The sequence below is a fragment of the Parambassis ranga genome, chromosome 2 (genome assembly GCF_900634625.1).
Source record: "Parambassis ranga chromosome 2, fParRan2.1, whole genome shotgun sequence".
Classification (NCBI taxonomy): domain Eukaryota; kingdom Metazoa; phylum Chordata; class Actinopteri; family Ambassidae; genus Parambassis; species Parambassis ranga.
In genome coordinates, this window is record NC_041023.1 from 3,515,061 (window position 1) to 3,533,349 (window position 18,289).

The window sequence follows — 18,289 nt, forward strand, 5'->3', positions numbered from 1 at the left end:
AGAGTCCGTAACGTCACCGACCGACTTCCGTAGTATCGAATAGACGGACGTGAACACGGCGGCCACGGGGAGCAGCGGAGAACGGGCAAACAGGGAAAACTGGTGTATGTGGTTTATAAGGACATGTGGGGACCCGGACCGAAGGTGATGATTTCATGTTATACGGTCCCGAAGTTCCGTTAAATCATACATTTGGAATAAGACCAGCGTATTTTTCATGTGTTCTTTTTATTGAAAACGAACTTACAATAGAAAATACCTCATCAGTCATACTCTAAGGGGACTGTGGGTTCAAACCTAAAGAGTACACAGAGGGACAGCCTTTATTTACGTTTACACGATATCTGGGTTTGGTTATGAAAACAGTCAACGTTCAGATTGATGTCATACATTTGTCCTGTACCTGATTCCAAACATATTTTTAAGGGTGTCAATTTCACACTAAAGGTTATATTGTGTTTTTTTCCCTGATAACCTTATACTCCATTAACTATCAATCAATATTCAATTAAACCGGGCAGCGTATTGACTGAAATGTCCACCAAACTTTGGTGAAAATAATATTTCATTAATTTCCATGATTCATTTAGTTATATGTAATTCTTTAAATGGCATTAAAGGAAAATTACTGTGCAAAAGTAATAATGTGTAAACGGTTTCAATTTGTTTTGGGGAAACAGAAATCTGAACTGTATTCATGGCAGCTCTCCAGCTCGTCCCTGTGGACCTGCATCGAGGGCAAGGAATGGAAAAAAAACGAAGGTTGTAGAAGCAAACTCAAAGCACAGGAGGACCGCTGTGTGTCCTGTTCCAGCAGTAAACAGTCCCAGTTCGACACAAACTGTGCGTTTGAAGAGATTTAACTCAGCATGTGGTTAAAAAGTGTGTTGTTCTTTACAGTGTGGCGCACTGTAGGTATGAATGTGAGAATTTCTTTCTGTCCATTTTGTTAATTTACAAACATTTACAGCAACACCAGTAAAAAGGTCACTTCTGTTCTCATCACTCCGACTCCTCCTCCTCCTCCTCCTCCTCATCAGGTATAAACGGCGGGTCGTCAGGAACCCGTCGTGCCGCTCCTCCACATTTACTTCTCTGTACCTGCAGCTCTCTGACTGTGAGGATGCGGATGAGCATGGACTCCATGGTGCTGTCGTCCAGCGGGGTGGAGGAAAACCACAGTGGGCTGTTGGGGACGCAGCAGCGCTCGGGGTGAAGGTAGAACAGGTTGGTGCGCTGCTTGACTGACTCCGAGCTTCAGGGAAGAAATGATAATATGGTGAAAACATGAAGGTGCATTAATTTTCAGACTGTAATACACTAATCCATGCCTGCGTCACTCACCACTTTGAGAGGTAGAACTCATACAGTCTGACCGGACAGCGAAGAGGATTGTCTGTGTTCTCCATCATCTCCAGGATGTCCTCTTTACTCTCCTCCTCCCTGCGCTTCTTTGCAGCAACTCCCTCTGCATCTGAAGAAGACATATTTACAGTGAACTGTGATTTATAATCAAATTAAAAAGGGCCAGGATTCTTCTAGAGCAATCAATGAGTCATGAGTCATAATACTGCAGAAGAAACTTTTAAGAAAAATGTCAAACACATCTGTTTAAATCTGACATGTCCTTTTCACCTTCAGCCACACTGGTACCTGGCTCTGCCTCGTTTACAGATATGGGCGGGTAGAAGCGCAGGAAGGTGGTCTTTGTGTTGTCCTGGTTTGTTTTGGTGCAGCGCATGACGTGTGCGAAGGACAGCTGGCGGTGTTGCTCCACCGTAGTGAAGCCAAAGTACTTGCAGCAGAAGAAGAGTAGCGTGTTGAGCAGGACGATGGGGGAGTACGCTCCCAGCTGCTTACAGTCCCACAGAAACTCCTCCTCCACGCGGGAATGGATGTAACCTGCAGAGAGAGAGAGACAGAGAAAGAGAATCAGTGTGTTTGAGTCAAAAACTGACAGATACAAACGAACAACTCACCGCTGGCTGTGATCGAAGGTTTGAAACCTCTCAGCAAATTTGTGAAGTCAGTGGAGAACTTGGTGTAGAAGCGATCCATGAAGATGTTCTCCACACGGCCGTTCTCAAACAGATACTACACAAACACAACAGGCTGCAATGTCAGAGGATCAGTAGTGCGGTTTCCACCTTTTCTTAAAAACAGACCAATGTCTTACATGCTGTATGCCGAGGCAGAGGTAGAACAGGCTGTCGGGGGTGTACGGCTCTTTGTTCGGTCGCTTCAACTCGGTGACGAAGCAACAAAGGCCGTAGCTGAGCTCAGCGGTGGTGCAGCAGAGAATGTCCTCCTTTAACTCCAGCGGGCGAGCTGAGACCGGGACACAAGTTTAACATGGTTTTAACTTTTAACATGTTTCAAGTGTAAACTTCAAAATGCAGAAATTTAGAATTTGTGTCGTCTCTTACAGAAACATGTTTACATGCAAGAAAGGTGATGAGGTGAAGTTGGAGCATCTATCCTGCAGTAAACTTACTCGTCTAAATATGTTGATCTGAATATTTTTGATTTGCACCACAGTCAAAATCATAAAAAACTGCTTTATGAATAAAGGTTTCCTGCTGATTGGTCGGCTTTATTGCAGACTTACAGCCAAAGCGTGGCTTCTCCTGGTTTGGCTGAGTTTGTCTCCACTGGATCCATCGCTTCCACGCATCGACTCCATACTGACTCTTCAGTTTTGGTACTTCTGCCTCCAACTGCTTTTTTGTAGACACTTTGCGAGAAGCTGCTTCAGCTGCCTTAGACAACCGCTGCGACTTACGACCCTAAGATAAAGAGGAAGAAAGGAGGTTACTTCATCATCCAAGTGATATCAACCCTTTCCTTTCACAGTACAACTGGAATGGACTCTAGTCTTTACCCTCTTATCTCTGGCTTTCCTGTGAGCCTGTCGTCGTGAAGCGGTGGGCGGTGGGCTCGGAGGATTGTGGGTCTGCTCTCTCAGGCGGGCCATCCTCTCCAGAGTTTCTGGTAATGACAGCAGTTCAGATGTTAGCGCTGTTCCTCCAACAAAAACACAGCGAAAGACAAAAAACTCTCTTCTTACCAACAGTAAAGTCAGCCTCAATGTCCAAGGGGGGCGGGCCTGCAGGTGTAGGCTCAGTGTACGACTCACTGGACATGTCCTCCAGAACGTCGGCTACGGGGTTGAGCTTCTTTGGGGTGGACGGTCGACTGGGCGACCTGATGTCTCCGTCAGCAGAGGGCTCCTCCCAGTTGTTGAGAAAACTGGCCAAGTCGTCCGTATCCAAGTCGTCACTGTAGTTACTGATGTGGTCTGGGAAAAACAAAAGATATGAGCAGAACTGTTCTTGTTACTGATGTTCAAACAAACGAGGCTTACCGTCTGGTGCAGGCGCTTCTGCTCTCGCTGTCCCTTTTTCCTTTGCCGCCTCCTGCTTGTCATTTTTCTCTTCCTGCTCTGCCACCATCTCCGCCATGAGGATGAGCTCCGCCTCGTACGGATCAGACGGGATCTTCTGTTTGATCTCCTGGATGGTTTCTACGATGCGTTCAGCGCTGTCGATGGTCACAGGGAGAAACATCGGCACGGGCAGCTGTGGTGGAGAGAATGATGTCTTCAGCTGGGTGCTCCCACAGGTGTCAAAACATGCTCAACAACACAAAGGCAATTTTGAGGACAAAGGTCAAGATGTAGAATCCCAGGGAAATGAAGTGAAGTGAAAGTTATCTGAATTTTCCAGAACCAGTTTGCAGTGTTAGACGTACAGGTAGAGGCAGTCCCACAGGTTTGGGGGTAAACTGGCTGTACATGTTCATGGGCACAGGGATGTACACCGGCACAGGAACAGGCAGCACCAAAGTCTTTGGGAAGAGATCATCTATAAAGAGAGAACAAGCAAACATGATGCTTAGTTAGATAAATAAAAAAAAGAGCGACGTGTGTCAAAAACACACAAATAGCTATTTAAGGCTGGCTCAGAAAGTGAATCAAGCCCCATAATCCTTCATGGTAACATGTCCACACTTTACAGAACAGAAAACCAACATGCATGCCCATGTCTCCATCACCTGTCTGCGCCTCAGCATCAACCGTCTGTGTTTTACAGGAAACTCCTTTGTTCTGTACCAGCGGTCGACACAGCAGAGCTTTGTTCTTCAGGATTTTTTGGACTGGAGGAGGAGGAGGAGGAGGAGTCTTCACTGTTTCTGTCTGAATGCTGACCTGAAGGAGAAAAAAAAACAGACAGCTCAGAACTGGGTGACAAGACAGATTTAACCTCAGACAACTTGGCTACTGCCATCAGATTATATCACATTAAATAACTTTAATTATTTCAATGACTGCCTTAAAAAACAGACTTACGTGACTGGAATTCCTTGTTTGAATGTTGGACCCTGAGCCTGGGGGGACAATAAAAAAAGTTAAACTTTTATAATCTCATCCTAATGTAGAAGGATGCATCTTGTCATATGAGTGTTTGTTTTTTACTTTGCTGGGTGGGTTTCGGTTTTGCCGCCAACGGGCCTGCAAGGGAGACGACATTGGCGATAACAGGCGTGGGCTCCTCTGTAAAAGGTGAAACTGTGTTAGGACAACAAACAACAACAAAGCTTTATCAGCATTTATACAGTTGTGTGCTAGTTTTGTGGGCCGCTCCAGACGTACTGTCCATTCATTGAGACAAAAAACATATTTTGTATGTTTTTATGCACCTCATGAAGACAGCAACAAGGGCCTTTGACCACCAAACTTTAAGCGATCCTTTCATGAGTCCAGGAGAACGTTTGTGTGAGATATTCCCCTTTACACATGGGGCTTGACACAAAAAAAGCATCACACTGATCTTTAACTACACAACCCAGACAAAAGCTTAAGGAGTGAAACCCTGAGACAGAAGACCCACCAGTCAGCACTTCGCCCTGTGTGGCCACTTTATCGGTGCAGAACTGCATCAGGCAGTTCAGGTCACAGAAGTGTTTGACTTCTCCGAGCATGGAAAGACTCTGCTTCAGTTTCCCTTTACGCCCACAGGTGTCGCACTTTGCAACCTGGTGGAGAACAATACGTCAACGTCTTGGAAGATGATCCACCATCACTGCAGCGTGACTACAGATGGAGAAATGACTTACATGGCAGAACAGCATGGTGTATTTCGACCTGCACTCTTCAGAGCAGAACTCCTCCGTGGAGCCTCCGTACTGAGCCGTCACCAGCTTCTTCGAGATGCTGTGGCAGTAAACGCACGAGTGACAGTGTTTCCCCCAGTTTTTACTCAGCTCGTGTTTGAAGAGGAGCTTACAGCCTGGAAAGAGTAGGAACAAAGGCTTTCAGGATCATTGCTGCTTCATAATCTAAACATGTGTGTCTTGAGCGTCCTCACCATCACTGCAGAAGTAGCAGTCCTTGTTGTTGATCCTCTTGGCGTCTCTGGTGATCTTCTCGATCTTGCAGTACTCACACAGATTCGTCACGCCGTTGGCTTTCTTGAAGTCGTGTGAGCAGTCCACGCTGCACAGAAAAAACAACTTGTCCTGCACACAAAGTTGGTAATGGATCATCAGAAACTCTTTAACGAACTCTTCCACGATAATAACTGTAACACAGCACGTTACCTTGATCTGGACCAGCTCTGGTTTAAAGGAGATGCTGCGGGCGCACTGGAAGCAGCTCAGGCTCTTTGCTTCTTTGGCCTCTTCTTGTTGACGGGGAGTGACTGTTTGGACTTGCGTGGAACCGACAGGGATCTTTGTAAAAACATTCAAGTGTTTCTGCGACTTCTTGAACTTATCCTGTGACACAGACACACAACATCAAAGCTACAAGCAGCACTAAGCTTATCCTCACACATCCTCACTAGTAGTGGCTCAAACCCCTTTACCAGACTAAAAAATACTCACTCTCGACCAGAACACACATTACAACAATTACGCAAGTATTTATTTACTACAGTCAATTTGGAGGACGGTACAAAACAGCTGCAACAAAGTTTGTTTTATGACTGATGGCTTCCAGTGTTAATTTTGTTGACGAATCATTTTCGTCATAGTTTTCGTTAACGACCTTTTTTTGCTGATAAAAATGAGACGATAACTAAATAAAAACTAACGCATGGTGCCAAAAACGAAGACGAAATGTATTGACACTTTCGTCAACGAATAAAAACGAGACGAAATTATTGATGGAGACGAAATCCAAGCAGAGCAAATTTTGTTTGTGGAAGGGGAGGGACGAATCAGGAGACGGCGGCAGAGAGCCAATCAGAAGTGATCTCTCTGCGTAAGAACGTTACCCCGCGATGCTGGAAGAAGGCGTACTCATGCATGGTCACACAACACGGGAGAAGAACAGACACACGGACACGTTTGATGTCAAGACAAACAGGACGGTTTGCAAACCGCGTGGAGCGACTATCAGCGGTAAAAACACAACAAACCTGAAGCGACGTTTGCAGACGAGTCATATTAACTTCCGCTCAAAGATACACGTGACAAAATCTATAAATGAAGACACTGCTGCTGATGGTTTTACAGCATGTGCACTGTTTCTAAGTTGTCACTGAAGTGTTTTGCTGTAGTTATGGAGTATTCATGAAGAAGGTCATGACTGAACAGTGTATTCAGGGAGAGCAGCTCACTGTTCATTGGTTCTTAGGTAATAGCAATTAAATAAAGAGGTGTTTGTTTCAAATAACACAAGTTAAAGCTGTGCCTGTTTTTATTGCACTTCAAACCTTAATTATTTCATGAAAAAATATATATCATAGAATTTTAGTCGACTAAATCCACGGCAGATTTAGCTGACTAAAATTCTTTGATATTTAGTCGACTAAAACTAGACTAAAAGTTAAAAAATGTTGATGACTAAAATGTGACTAAAATCAAATGACATTTTAGTCACAAGACTAAAATAAAAACTAAATCAGAAATTGCTGCCAAAGTTAACACTGATGGCTTCACGATGGAATTATAGTGAGTTCTTGGCCTTTGTTTTAAAAGAGGTGCCTCACCTGAAAAGCCATGACACATGGCAGCGTACAGAAGTTCCTGATGGAGGTATCAGACATAGCCAGGTGATAGGCTGGTACAGTATTCTTCCCACAGCTGTCACAGTTCAACCGAGCTCCTGCGGAAAAGATAGTATTTTGTAAAAAGAAAAATAAACACAGGTCTACGTCGCTCATAAAGACCTGCTGTTCAGTACCTGAAGCACTGACAGTCTGGACCATGAACGCCATCACACAGCTGCTGCTGCAGAAAAGGTTCACAGAGTCGTCACTGTTTTTATTATCGATCATCTCTGCGAGCACGCGGATGGTGCGGCACATTGTACAAGGCTGAGTTATTCTGGTTTTCTGAAAAAAGGCAGAAGAAGAAGAAGAAAGAATCACAAACTTATCTTTGACAGCCATCACATGAATGGATGTAACGAAACAGTCTAGCTCTGTATATCCACACCTCTTTGTATTTGAGCAGACACTCTGTGTTGCAGAGAGTTTTGCTGCTGTCTTCCATCTTCAGCATTATCGGCTTGTTGATGCAGTACGAGCCGCAGCAGGCGCAGCCGGCCATGGAGAGGTTGTTCACTGTGCGGAAGCGGTTGAAGCAGGCGTCGCTGCACATCTTGTGAACGGCGCCGTTCAGGATCACCTCGTGTTTACTCTGCAGGGAGACAGAACATTTTATAAATGTGTACTATTTTATAACCGAGCGGATCCCCGGTCCAAATAACCACTGGAAGCGTTTGACTTACGATGCAGTATCTGGTGCACATGCTGCAGAGTGACTGTGGGGCTACTGGCTGCGTTGCAATTGTCTGCTGTGCTGTTAAAGAGGTGGTGGATTTCATGAAATTGGAGGCGTTCTTCTTGTAGTTGAAGGAGGTCAGGCAGTTCTGGCTGCAGAACTCCTTCATGAGTCCTTTGGCATCTGGAGTCAGAATGACATCCTGAGGCCGGAGGATCAGCCTGAAGAGAGGGGGAGATCAAGATCAAGAAGAGGGTCCAGAGCTGTGGCACTTAACTGTCTGTGAATGTTTCCTCTCACTTTTGGCAGTTGTGGCAGATCTTGGTGACTCCTTTGACTGCCGGCAGAGATGTAGTGAGGCAGCTGGTGGAGCAGAAGAGCGCCGGCGAGCCCTTTCTCTGGAAAGCTGTCTGCCCTTTCATCAGGCCTTTCTTGCAGTTGGCGCAGGACATCTGCAAAGAGGACGGGCTGATGACGGGCAGCGTCTGCGTTTCAGCAGACGAAGGCACGGAGAAGACCGATCCGATCCTCAAGTCCTCCTGTCAACACAAGACAAGTGAGTGCTCTTAGAAACAAGAGAATGTTGGATTATGGTTCCCTTGCACTGCATGAGGTCAAACGTGTGTCACACCTTTGCAGTGTTGGGCTCATCCTTCACATTCGCTGTAGATGAAGAGGACATGACAGCCTGTTCGTACTCCTCGTCCACAGGCTCATCCTTTATTTTGACCAAAGGTGGTGAAGGAGACGACCTCGTCGCACTTCTCAACTTCTCCTAAAACAGAAAAAGTTGACGTCTGGCATCAACATCAGAAACTAATGGTAGAAAAGTGGAAAGTTCATAAACAATGTCTAATTTTGGTACTGATAGGTTAAGTACTTTGATTCCGTTCACGGCTGTCACCGCTGATGTGCTGCCTCTTCCTAAAGAAAACAAAAATTTAATTAAAAACATTCACAGAAGGATGTGTGTGGAAGTGTAATTACAGTTAAACCAACATGACTGATTATTAGTGTGTAGCTCTTCACTTACTTGTACTTGCTGTGGTTTCAGATGGCGGGGACGAGCTGGACTGCATCAGGTCTAAATCCATCGGCTTCTCATCAAGCTCCTCTTTCACAGAGTTACAGTCCTCAGCCGCTGAGACTGCAAGGAAGATTCAAAACACAGGAATCATGAGGATGTCTCAACTGTCCGCTGTATTTAAACCAAAATCACTGATTTTCACATTCGTTTCACTGTATTCATCAATAAAACTGACTCAAGACAAGATTTGATTAGTGATAATGTGTTTATTGTCATTATGAACAATACATTTGTCAGTTCCAGGTCAAAAGAAAAGTCCATGTTTTCTTCAGGTCCAGATACGTCTTAACTCAGATGTGCCAACAAGACACAGATTATGTAAATAGTTATCATTCTATTTGTCTTGTGGAGGTCTGGAAACTGCTGGAAACGGGTGAGACTGTCCACCACTGGACCAACACACACAAGCAGCCACTCACACCTGTCTGTGTACTCGATTAGGCATCATATCTTAACCTAACATGCATGTCTGTCGAAGGACCAGAGAAAGTGAAAGTGAAAACTCCACATGGACCTTAAAACAAAATATAATATAATATATATATATATATATATATATATATATATATATATATATATATATATATATATATATATATATATATATATACACCTCTGCCAGCCTAAAGGGGGACAGGGTGGATCCTTGTTCTTCTGAGCCAGCTGAGGTTTATCAGATCAGGCGTTTCTACAGCTAGCGTGAGAAAATGCTGCCACTCGTCTCAGTTTGCTGCACCTGGTCTTTGGCTGCAGCCCATCAGCATCGAGGTTCAGAGATGTATTGATCAGACTTTATAACAAGTGAGTGATTGTCGGTGTTCTGTCGGTCCAGACCTTTCTGTAAGTGCCCCTCTCTATATTTTTTAAACACTTTAAATCAACTTTCTTTTTAAAAAGCATTTGAACGGGTGTACCTGATGAAGTAGAGTTTGTTTCCATCGTTGTGTTTGATGGTGTTGATGTGCTGACCTGTGCATGAGAACATAAAATTCAGTCCAACGTTCTGAAGCTTTAGTCAGAAACAGAACTAACAGGAATGCTTACATCAGCAGACCTGGAGAGTATTCAGTTTATAAACACAGGCGGTCTACAGTAAGAAAGCTTACGACTTGGTTAAAATGTACTAGATGACTAGCCTAATGCACACATACCATCAAAAACAAAAGTTTGTAAAGTTTGCCCAGTTACCCGCACAGTAAAAATATATAAAAAACCAAACTTACATCTTTCAAATCTGAGCCTGGATCACGGATAGTTGGTATCGATCCATCCTTGAGCTTTAGCTTTGAAGCGAACCCAGCCTGATACTGTCCCTTGTTAATGAAGCATTCCGACGTAAAATGGTTTGCACAAACATACAAGTTCTTTCCCATCACTGAGGGGACACGGCCATCGAAAATAAAATGAATCCACTGGGCCTTCACCTCCTCGGACGGCAGCGCGTGAAGACTCTTGTGTTCGATCGTGCAGCCGACGACGGAACATCTGGCGTGCTTCGCTCGTAGCTGAGGCATTTTAGTGGAAGCAAGTTGCTGCTTGGATCTAGTTGCATAATCAGGTCCGCTCCACTGACTCGACTGATGATGTAGACCAGTTGACAGTTCTGGAAAAAGAGTTGACAATTCTGTCTGATATAAGGCAAAGCAGAGGCGGCTGTAGAGAGGCTGCCGACTGTGGACTTAAGAGGGCGGATCGGCAGCATGTCCCTTTATGACATGAGGTGACATGTTAAAGGGCAACATACTCTGAAGGTCTTGTGTCCTTCTTATTGAAGTGGCTGAAGACACACTGAAGACACATATTATATGTTCCCTTCAAAAGTTGGTGCAGCCACAAGTACACAAGTAAAGGTTTGCTAAAAAAAACATTCGATTGTACTTTAAGTGTAGGTTCTATGTATGTACACTACCGTTCATAAGTCTGGGGTCACCATGGGGTTTACCACATTAACAATGTCTAGACTGTATGTCTGTTTACTGTAATGTTATCTTCATTGAAAAAAAAAAACATTTAAAAAAAAAATAAAGACATTTCCAAGTAACCCTAACCTTTGAACAGTAGTGTACATATACTAAAGCAGATAAAGTGGTCAGATCATAGCAACCAAAACGATCTACAACCACTACACCTGCTGCTGTAGAACACGATAATCTGTGCTGCATCCCTGTTGGATGTGTAAGCATGTTTTTACCCGAAGCTCTGTGTCTGCTGTCACACCTGTAGTTCATTCAGCCAAAGCTGTATAAACTGGAACAGATTAACTAAATGTTTTAAGAGAAGACAGAAGAAGAGGAGGACAAACCAGCACAGAGCTCACCGCGTGAATGAATCATCACACCTCACACACCATAAAACAATCTGATTATATAATCTCACACTGTATTAACACAAAGTTTTTTAATACCTGTATTTGAAGTGGTGGGTGAATGGCTGCTCTCCATATCCAAACTATTCTGCTCCTCTTCTTTCATCTGAGCTTCCTGCTCCACCTGATCCACAATACCAATGTCCATCATCTCATCCAGGTCGTCCGCTGCAGAAACCCTCAGGATACAGCCAGAGGACCTTTCCTCCTTAGTGTCATCGCCTGCCTCCGTGTTTGTATCAGTGTCCTTACAATTAGAGTCCATGTGTGTGTCCGTGCTGGCAGCTGGTCCTGCAGGACTTGTACTTAAGCTGTTTTGGCCCACTGCAGTGGCATTTTCTTCCTCTATAATAAACTCTTCCTCAGTTTTCACCTCTTTTTCAGAAGCTGAGGTGCTACCTGTCTCATCATCTTGAACCATAACCGTTTCAAACATCACTTCTGAGGGTGAAGCTCGAGATACAGCAGGGGGGTGTACACTTGCCTTAGTGTCTTTACTTTCCATTTGTTTTTCATAAACAGTGACCATATCTTCCTCTCCTTGTTCAGAAGGTTTTTGGGAAGGTTCAGGAAAAGGATCAAGGTCTCTAGCATCCACTAATGCTACAGGCTCTGTAAATCCTTCTATAGATTCCCCATCTGTGTCCTCTGTGACCTGTGGGAGACAACCAGAAGGTAACATCTGCCAGGCTGCTGACCATCAAAACAGATATCAATCACCTAAACCACCTTCAACATTTGAATTCTGTAACATTACAATAAGTGTTACTAGAGACAAATACATATTTTAATAAGAAATGATATGTTAACACATGCTGTCAGTGGAATTTTGTTTGTGATATGTGAGCAAAAAGTGAATCTTTCCATGGTATCAAGTCTAAAAACAAAGGAACCTGGACTTCATATATTGTGCTCATACTGCGTACTGTACTCTTATTTTGGATTATAGTGACACTTATACTCTTATACTCTGTACTTAACTGCATTTAATGTAACTTGATACCTCTGGCACAAGAATTTCCTTCGGGATTAATAAAGTTTTATCTTATCTTATCTTATCTTCTTATCCTATCTTCTGTCTTCTCTTGAAGACAGATAAGACTTCATTTAATCCTAACGGACTGATGAGGAGTTAGGGGTCAACTGAAAGTTGGCTAATAGTTAATTAACAATACAAAACAAGGTGTGAATGGAGCTGAAACTTCCTGGGTCAGGATGTGTTTATTTACCGCTCTCTCTTTTCTGTACTCCCAAAGCACCCTGATCCACAATAAAACACAAATCAAATATTTAATATATGGACAGACTGATTATCAGTAAAAGTGATTTATATTCAAGACACAAACGTTTTGCTTTTTCGCTGAAATGGCAGGTTTTTTTTGCTTGCAGAGCAGAACCATGCTTAATCTTGCAAATATACTTAATTTTGACATGATGTAAGACATTAAGCTGGTTTTAGGTTATAAAAACATGCTCGTCCTTACAGTGCATGTCATTATATGTATTCATTTATGTGTTTAGATCTTCATTAAAACAAACGCGACGTCATAAGTTAGCTTGTTGCTGACAGAACAAGGCTGCTCGCAATGTAAACACAGGCAGCTCTGCAGCTACACAGGTGGTTAACCAACAGCTACAGTGTGTAAATGAGCTTCACTACATCTGCCCGTGTCGCTTCCTTTAGATGCAGCCACGCTGTGATGTTATGCCCATTACATGACATGTAAACATCAGCACAGCCAGCCCACCCTTCGCTAAGCTAATGCAACAAATCTGCAAACCTCTCTGGGCTGCTAGTTTGTAAGCACGCTACGTTTAGCTAGCATTTAGCGCGTGTTTACGTAAACACGCCCCCCCCCCCCACTGAACAGCTGCTGCACTGGTGAACTAACTTTTCCTGGTAGTGTGTACGCGGGTTTAAACGTTTTAAAGAATGTAGTACACAGCTGTAGCAACGTGCAGAACATTACCGCGCTAGCAGACGACACTTGATTGGTGGCCAGACGACGGTGTCCGTCGCCAGTTTCCGTAGCCGCCATGTTTGCTCTAAAAATCCCAATCCTCTGGGGTTGCAAACAAAACGCGGCAGCGCGCCTTTGAGCGAACTTTAAAAAACTCTTAAACAGTTTAAATGTGTGCGCCTGTTACATTCTTTGCATTCAATTAAGCTTGTAGCTTCTGGCAGAGGGCTTCTTGTCTTCTTCTACGTTACGTTTTAACGGAATTACGATCCTTTACGTCGCATTACCGCCTCCTGCCGGTGACACATCTTCCTATTGGGCTGTGTCGAAAACCATCCTTACTCACTACATAGGGCCCTATATGGCGTCTTCGTCATTTTATAGTGCTGCCCGGGGGTGTAGTGAGGATTTTTACATCCTATACAATAGCCTGAATGCATCCAACAATGCATTATAAAAAGTAGTGTACAACCGAGGGTCAGTACATTAGCAATATGTAGCATTCCTGGAAGAGCGGGAACAGGAGCATCGTGACTTGTCTCACAAATATAAGGATGTTTTACTAATGTAACATGGAATGAAGTTTGTTTTATTAGTTGTTGTGACGCAATAAACGGTTACTTTATAAATCATACACTGAAGTCCCCTTATAGGGAGTAGAGTCTGAAACAACTGCTAGCTTAGCTTAGCATAGTCAATGGAATCCAGAGTATCCAACTAGCATGTCATGAGCACAAGTGGGCAAAAAGCCTTTTTTTTAAATCATTTTTATATTTATTTTTTAAATATATTTTGGGACTATATTCTGGTGATGCACTGCTACATGGGCGCAGAGATACCAGCAGCACCTGAAAACCCCCAACTTCCGTCAACATAGCGGCGTCGCACCAATCAGCTGGTTGACAACTGTCGTTAAATAAAAAGCAAAAGAAGAAGAAGAGATTGCGGCGTGGCTCGGCTACTAGTAATATCACAGAATATGTGATGATACCAGCGATTATTTTGCAGTTTATTTGTTTGTGTTAATCAGGTTTAGCTCAACATGAGCGTATGCAAGAGACAAAGTAAACAAGGCTCCACGTAGAGCTTCTTACACCTGCGTAATGTCACACGTGCAATATACATACAAGGAAGAATAAAGGAGAACTTACAGCCAGAGATGGTGCACGTCGTTCGGCATGTGGCTTGAAAATAGATGGGACGGCCGTATCCTTCAGATACATTATCAGCTTTCTGGACGCATATTGTTTTTTCTCAACGTAATCCACTGGTGTAAAATGCTCCTCGCAAACACGATACTGCTTAATTTTGTCGAAGGGTGTAGTAGGGTCTATACCCAGAGCAGCTAGCCATTGATTCTTCCGTTCCACACTCACTGGAATTTTGTGAAACATAACATGACTGTATGCATTCTGCGTGTTCTCACAACCTTTTGCTATGCAGCAAATAACCATGTTAGCTCACAAACTATTTATCTCCGCAGCTAAAGACGTTACTCAGCTGGAACTACTCAAACTCGGAACAAAACACACTCAAGTTCTTCTTCTTCTTCTTCGTCTTCTTCTTCTTCTTCTTCTTCTTTCCGGTTTGAATGGCGGTTGGCAAAACAAAATGGCGCATTAGCGCCTCCACTGGACTGGACTGGAGTGTGCAAAAAAGCTGCGCCATAGGAAGTCAAGGTTCAAAAATGTAAAGTGTTTATTGTCATGTGCACAGAAAGGAAACAAGTTTCCCTGCACACTCCTGTACCTCCCTTCTGATGGGAGGAGAGGGACCAGACCTTGCTGGGGGTGGTGGGTGGGGTCCGTGATGATGGAGGCAGCTGTGCTGCACAGAGGGCAGAGGAGTCCTGGTGATCAGTCTTCACCACTGTCTGCAGGTATTTACTGCATTTACGGTCCATGGAGGTGGAGCTGATTTAAAACAGTGTTGATGCGGCTGGTAAAACATCAACTCATCTGCCGTGACATTGGGACGCAATGCCGTGACCCGGATTCGAACCGGGGTTGCTGCGGCCACAACGCAGAGTACTAACCACTATACGATCACGGCGAGCTACGATGAGCTGGAAGCACGAGAAGGAACTAACGTTATGTGGCAGACATGTGACTGAGACCACAAACAGTTTAAAGAATGTAGATTTTTTTTTTCTTTTTCTTGAATTTGTGGTCACTTGGAAATGTCTTTATTTAAAAAAACAAAAAATTAAATAAATAAATGTTTTTTTTTAATTAATAAATAAAAAAAAATGTTTTTTTTTGTTTTTAAATAAAGATAACATTAAAGTAATCAGACATACAGTCTGGACATTGTTACTGTGGTAAATGACTCTTCTAATTAAAAGGCTAATTTTTAATGGAATATATTTCCCAGCAGCCATCACTCCTGTGTTCTAATGATACATTGTGTTAGCTAATCGTGTTAAATGATTGATTATTAAAAGACTCCTGTGTATTGATGTTAGAACTGGCCTGGTGACCCCAGACTTTTGAACGGTAGTGTCTGTTGTTAGGGACGACCTTCTGTATCATTTTAGTCATCTTCCCGTGTTCTTTGATTAAGAAGAAGTGAACCATGTCTGGTCTCAAAATTACTATTTATTCTAACACTGAAGAAGGCAAATTCTGAGTCATAAGAACAAAGGCCTCTGGGATCCCCAGAGGTACCATAAAATCATGCCCCCCCCCCCCCCCTCCCCTAATCCTGCACCAACGGGGTCAGCTCAACGGCTGTTTAGTTTACCTTATTCGGTCATGGTTAAACCTGAGAGTCAGGAGAACAACAGGAAGGAAATAGCAGGGGGTCCCACTCTGTTGCTCATAAGCTTAAGTTGAACATAATTCCCCCACAGGAATGATCACGTTCCCATAAGAGAGTGACTTTATGACGCGCCATAAAAGCTTACACCTCGTCCCCCATGTAAGTTCACTTCAAGTCCTGAAATCTCATAAGCTGTGGGTCAGATCTAAAGTGACCAGGAAGAGAAACTCAGGGGAGGGGTGCATCATAAAATGGGGTCGAGGAGATGAACACATTCCTTCTGTCAAGATCTGGATTTACAACCTTAGCTTGATATCAACCAGAAAACAACTGACAGAGGGAGTGAAGCACAAAGTCTATGAGAGGAAGGAAACTCCACACTTCTCAATACATTCAGTGTGCCTGGCTTATTTTGATCTTCTATAAAACTTACTACACACAAACACTCATAAAAACACATTACAGTAGTAGAGTAATAAATACAAGAATGAAAACTTCATGTTAGGGACACACTTCTAGACACGTGGACCCACACTGCATAATAACACCATGCAGAATATAATCTTTCACCCGACACACACTGAAACAAGGACAGCCATAATGACACATTTACACATGAAATCGTTGTATTTAGGTAGCTTATTGAACAGAGCAAGGTGTAAACAGACACCTAAAATCTATCGTTAAACGTCTTATTTACAAAAACAAAATACAGAAGTGGTGTGGTGCTGGACTTGTTTAAGGGTGTTATGGCTTTGTGCACAGGTTTATAATCAACAAAGCCACGGATAAATCATTAAGTTGTGGCTTTCTAAACAAAGTGATCTAGCCTAAAAAGACTTTACTACAATTATTTATTTGCCTATGAGCGGTATGTAACAGTCTTTGGAGCTCCTTGCTGGAGCTTCAGAGAGGTCATCCTACTGTCCAGCTCGTCCATGAAGCCTTCATCCACAGACTCACTGTCTGCTTCCTCTGCTTCAGCCTCACTGGGCAGAAACACATGAAGCTGAGTGCGAGCTGGACCAGCGGGACCGACAGCAGGACGCTGACCGCAGCTCAGGAGACACGGCCTCCCAATGACAGACAGAGGCTCCCCATGTGGCGAGGAGTTACGATGCGTGATCTCGGAGCTCATGGCTGGGTTGTGTGAATGCCGTCTCACTGGTCTGGGTCTGGAGCTGGGCTGGATGGCCTGGGAGAAGTGAATATAGGTGGGCCTGCTGCAGCTCTGGACCTGCTGCTGCTTCCGCTGCTTGGGGGTCCGGCTGGGCCCAGGTGGGTGGCAGGATTTGCAGGATTTGCTGAATGAAGGCGGAGGACGCTTCTGCAGAACGCTGGAATGACAGCTGACAGTGAACCCATCAAAGAGGACGTTCTCATCTGGGGTGAGGAGGGACGGTTCACTGAGGCTGTGGAGACAATGCAGAGAGTTTAAATATTAACACATAATCATGAGCCAATAAAAGTCTGGAGCTGCTGAGGTTTCCTTAATGACTCCACTCCTTTGAATGAAGTCATTTCCATTAGCCTAAATGAAAACCAGCATTTCAGAGCCTTCACGTGTCACACCTTCCTCTTCCTCCTCATTTATTTGATTGTTATTCAAAACCTGCTCTGCTTGGGTGACTGGATGCCATCAAATACTCAGCAAGGGAGGTGTGCATGTGTGTGTTTAGGAGTCTGCAAGGTGTGTGTGTGTGTGTGTCTCACTCAGGTTTCTGCCTCCTCTGAGCGGACCCATGATGGCACCGCTGAGTGCCTCATCAGACAACAGATCAGTTTCCACACCTGAGATTTATGACACGCTGACCCCGGCCTTGTGTACTTTAAAGCCAGCCAGTGCGGGGGGGCTCAGAGATGGCGCCCGTAAAAGCATCAAAGTGGGACACATCAGAAAGGAAACAATGCCCTTGTAATTCCAGTCAAGCGTTTGATAGACACTTTTGCTGACATGAATAGAAGAGGGAAAAGTGGAGATGACAAACAGGGGATTAATCACACTCAATGCTGCAGTGATGCGTGTGTGTGTGATGGGTAACGTAAGGCCGCCACAGGACGCCCTGCTATCCTCTTATCTGATGTCCTCCATATTATGTGACTGAAATTAATGCATATTTGAGACCGAAAGTAAGAATCAGAGACGCTTTAGTGACACTTAGTGACAGTATAATTGTAATAAAGCTGAATTTTTAGCTGCGGCTATCTGGTTTACATCATCATTGGCTTTGAAAGATTAAGAGAAAACCTTTATTTGTCCCACAATGGGGAGCAGCAAGATCATTATTATACACTCTAGCTTTGTACCATTGTCAGCAAAAAGTTGAACATATGTAAGTTTGTATCATGGAATGACATTAACTGGTTAAGTATGATGCTATAACTCTT

General features: G+C 43.8%; 1 protein-coding gene and 1 non-coding gene across 6 annotated transcripts; both read right to left on the reverse strand.

Annotated features, from left to right (window-relative positions):
* Positions 1–284: 284 nt before the first annotated feature.
* On the reverse strand, positions 285–14,701 carry LOC114432625 (zinc finger MYM-type protein 4-like). Of its 5 annotated transcripts, none has more exons than XM_028400751.1 (29): positions 14,293–14,701; positions 11,220–11,835; positions 10,039–10,418; positions 9,730–9,784; positions 8,762–8,875; positions 8,609–8,652; positions 8,360–8,503; positions 8,029–8,267; positions 7,736–7,949; positions 7,441–7,644; positions 7,187–7,337; positions 6,993–7,108; positions 5,599–5,775; positions 5,367–5,517; positions 5,116–5,288; positions 4,890–5,034; positions 4,475–4,552; positions 4,349–4,386; positions 4,054–4,207; positions 3,751–3,863; positions 3,365–3,578; positions 3,068–3,298; positions 2,882–2,988; positions 2,609–2,786; positions 2,177–2,328; positions 1,980–2,094; positions 1,654–1,902; positions 1,345–1,474; positions 285–1,255 (listed from the first exon to the last, which is right to left on the reverse strand). In XM_028400751.1, exons 1-29 carry the CDS (start codon positions 14,593–14,595, stop codon positions 1,003–1,005), a joined length of 5,238 nt encoding a protein of 1,745 aa, XP_028256552.1. In that variant the 5' UTR covers positions 14,596–14,701; the 3' UTR covers positions 285–1,002. The 5 variants fall into 5 exon arrangements, with proteins under 5 accessions (XP_028256552.1, XP_028256551.1, XP_028256553.1 ...); XM_028400750.1 differs by having other exon boundaries at positions 1,636–1,902; XM_028400752.1 differs by lacking the exon at positions 14,293–14,701 and adding an exon at positions 13,151–13,378 and having other exon boundaries at positions 1,636–1,902.
* A 420-nt stretch (positions 14,702–15,121) lies between these two features.
* On the reverse strand, positions 15,122–15,193 carry trnah-gug (transfer RNA histidin (anticodon GUG)). The gene has a single exon. It is a non-coding gene; the product is annotated as a tRNA-His (tRNA).
* Between the last annotated feature and the right edge of the window lie 3,096 nt (positions 15,194–18,289).